Below are 1,990 nucleotides of genomic sequence, written 5' to 3' on the forward strand. Positions count from 1 at the left end.
GGGGCCCGCCGCCGCCGCGGCCGCGGCGCGCCTGGAGGCGCCGGCGGGGCCGTCGTCTGGGTAGTAGCCCACCCCCTGGGACCCCTTTTTGAACACCCAGCCCGGCCGCGCGCCCGCGAAACGTGCGCTGGGCTGGAAGCCGTCAGACGCCTCCGCCGCCTCCGCCCCTGCCGCGTCCTGCTGCTGCTCCTCCTGCTCCTGCTGCTGCTGCTCGTCGCCGCCGTCGTCGTCGCCCTCCGCCGCGTGCCGCCGCCGCCGGTCGCGGGGCCCGCGCAGGGCGCGCGCGACGGGGGCCGGGGCCAGCAGGTCTGTCATTGGGTTGTGCAGCCGCGGCAGCGGCACCTGCGCGTCACAGAAGTGCGCCGTTTTTTGGTCATTGCCGAGTGTTCAGAATCGGCGGTCGGCGGGGCGCCTGGAATGGAGCTGCACCCATCGCGGCGTCGCCGCAGGGCCACGCATGAGCGACCACCTGGAACCACCCCAAGCAGCCAGCCGAGGCAAAGCGAGCCCACTGTCGGGTGAACGCGGGGCAGTCTCGGACGCGACGACGAAAACAACGCGCAGCCGGGCGCGTCGCCTGCCCCCCACCTGCACCCAGGCACGCAGGAAGACGATGTCGCTGATGAGGGGCTTGTCCTCAAACGTCACGCGCACCGACCCGTCGCGGCCCCCCTGCACGCCTGTTGGCTCGCGGGTGGGTTTAGGGGTTCAGGATTCAGGGTTTAGGGATTGTTGAGCAATCCGGCAACAGCAGGCCGATACCAGCGCAGCTGCCAATATGCCCGCAGATATCTGCTTCAGAACTCTTGTCGCATGCCAGGCGCCAGGCAACAGCGGCACACCGCCAGGTGTCATCAAGCGCGTTTGGAGGACTGCCCGTGGGCCCAGGCCGTGCACGCACCCGGCCGCAGCGCCTTCTTGATTGTGCCGCGTATGCCGCTGACCGTGCGCACCGCCGCGCCCTCAAACTTGGACGCCTCGACCTGGCTGGTGAACATGCCCCCGACAAACGCCGTGTGGCGGTGCACCTGTGGAGGAAGGGGGGGGAAAAGGCGCGCGGTGAGATGCTGGGTGCTGCACGGCATGGAGGCGACAAGTACTGCAGAGCGCGGCTGCTCCAAACGCCCAAAATGCCAAGGAATCCGATCAGCTCTAAGGAACCCCGAGACACTAGGTTCTTGCTTCACAGCCGCACACCAGACCGCGCCCCCCCCCCCCAAACACACACACACACACACACACACACACACAGACACACACACATGTTTGTATGTGTGTGCCGCAAGCATGCGCGCACATGCACATGCGCCTACATGCGAAACATGTAGGCGCAACACTTGCTCTCAAGCACTCACGCGCGCGTGCACACACACATACACACACACACACACACACACATACACATACACACATGCACACGCACGCACAAAGGTGTGCGCGCACGCTCACCTTGAAGGGTGTCCCCACGAGCTTGAGCTTCTTCACCACGCGCAGGTCAGCCTCCTGCTCCAGCACCACCCCTGTGCCCGCGATGCGCCACGACGCCGCGCTGGGGTTGAGCGCCACGCCCGCCTGCAGCGCGACAACCCCTGGTATCAACAGCCGAGAAGAAACAAACAGGAGAGTAAGGATATAGATGAGGGAGCTTGACAGTGTGTAGAAAGGCCGGCTGAGTAGGGGGCCGGGAGAGGGTCGGGCAGCAGGTTCGGTCGAAAGGCCGGCGGTCAAACGCAGGTCAACAGTGGTCAACGCACCCGTGTTTGGCGGCGCGAACGGCCCGTGGACCGCGGCGACGCAGTGCATGTGCTGCGGCGTGTACTTGATGGCCCGCAGGCGGCGGTTGTGGTCCTCCAGGGCGTACAGGGGTATGGCCTGGTAGCGCCGCCAGCCGGCGGACAGGATGAGGGGGTCGCGCGTCTTGAGGGTCTTGGGGTACCACCTTGGGGTTGTTTGTTTGGGGGGGAGATCAAGGGTATGGGGGGAGGGAGGC

At 66.4% G+C, this 1,990-nt stretch overlaps 1 protein-coding gene across 1 annotated transcript in view; it reads right to left on the reverse strand.

The window, feature by feature from the left end:
* Positions 1-373: 373 nt before the first annotated feature.
* MNEG_13063 (putative Ribosome biogeneis protein BMS1 like protein) overlaps positions 374-1,990 on the reverse strand; it is a gene marked incomplete at both ends in the record, with an annotated part of 6,378 nt that continues 4,761 nt past the window's right edge. The window contains 5 exons of the mRNA XM_014038465.1: positions 374-469; positions 589-680; positions 902-1,028; positions 1,450-1,589; positions 1,755-1,939. Of these exons, the coding sequence (XP_013893919.1) occupies positions 374-469; positions 589-680; positions 902-1,028; positions 1,450-1,589; positions 1,755-1,939 (640 nt within the window). The remainder of the gene's footprint in view (positions 470-588; positions 681-901; positions 1,029-1,449; positions 1,590-1,754; positions 1,940-1,990) is intronic.

The sequence above is a fragment of the Monoraphidium neglectum genome, assembly GCF_000611645.1.
Source record: "Monoraphidium neglectum strain SAG 48.87 unplaced genomic scaffold scaffold03602, whole genome shotgun sequence".
NCBI lineage: Eukaryota > Viridiplantae > Chlorophyta > Chlorophyceae > Sphaeropleales > Selenastraceae > Monoraphidium > Monoraphidium neglectum.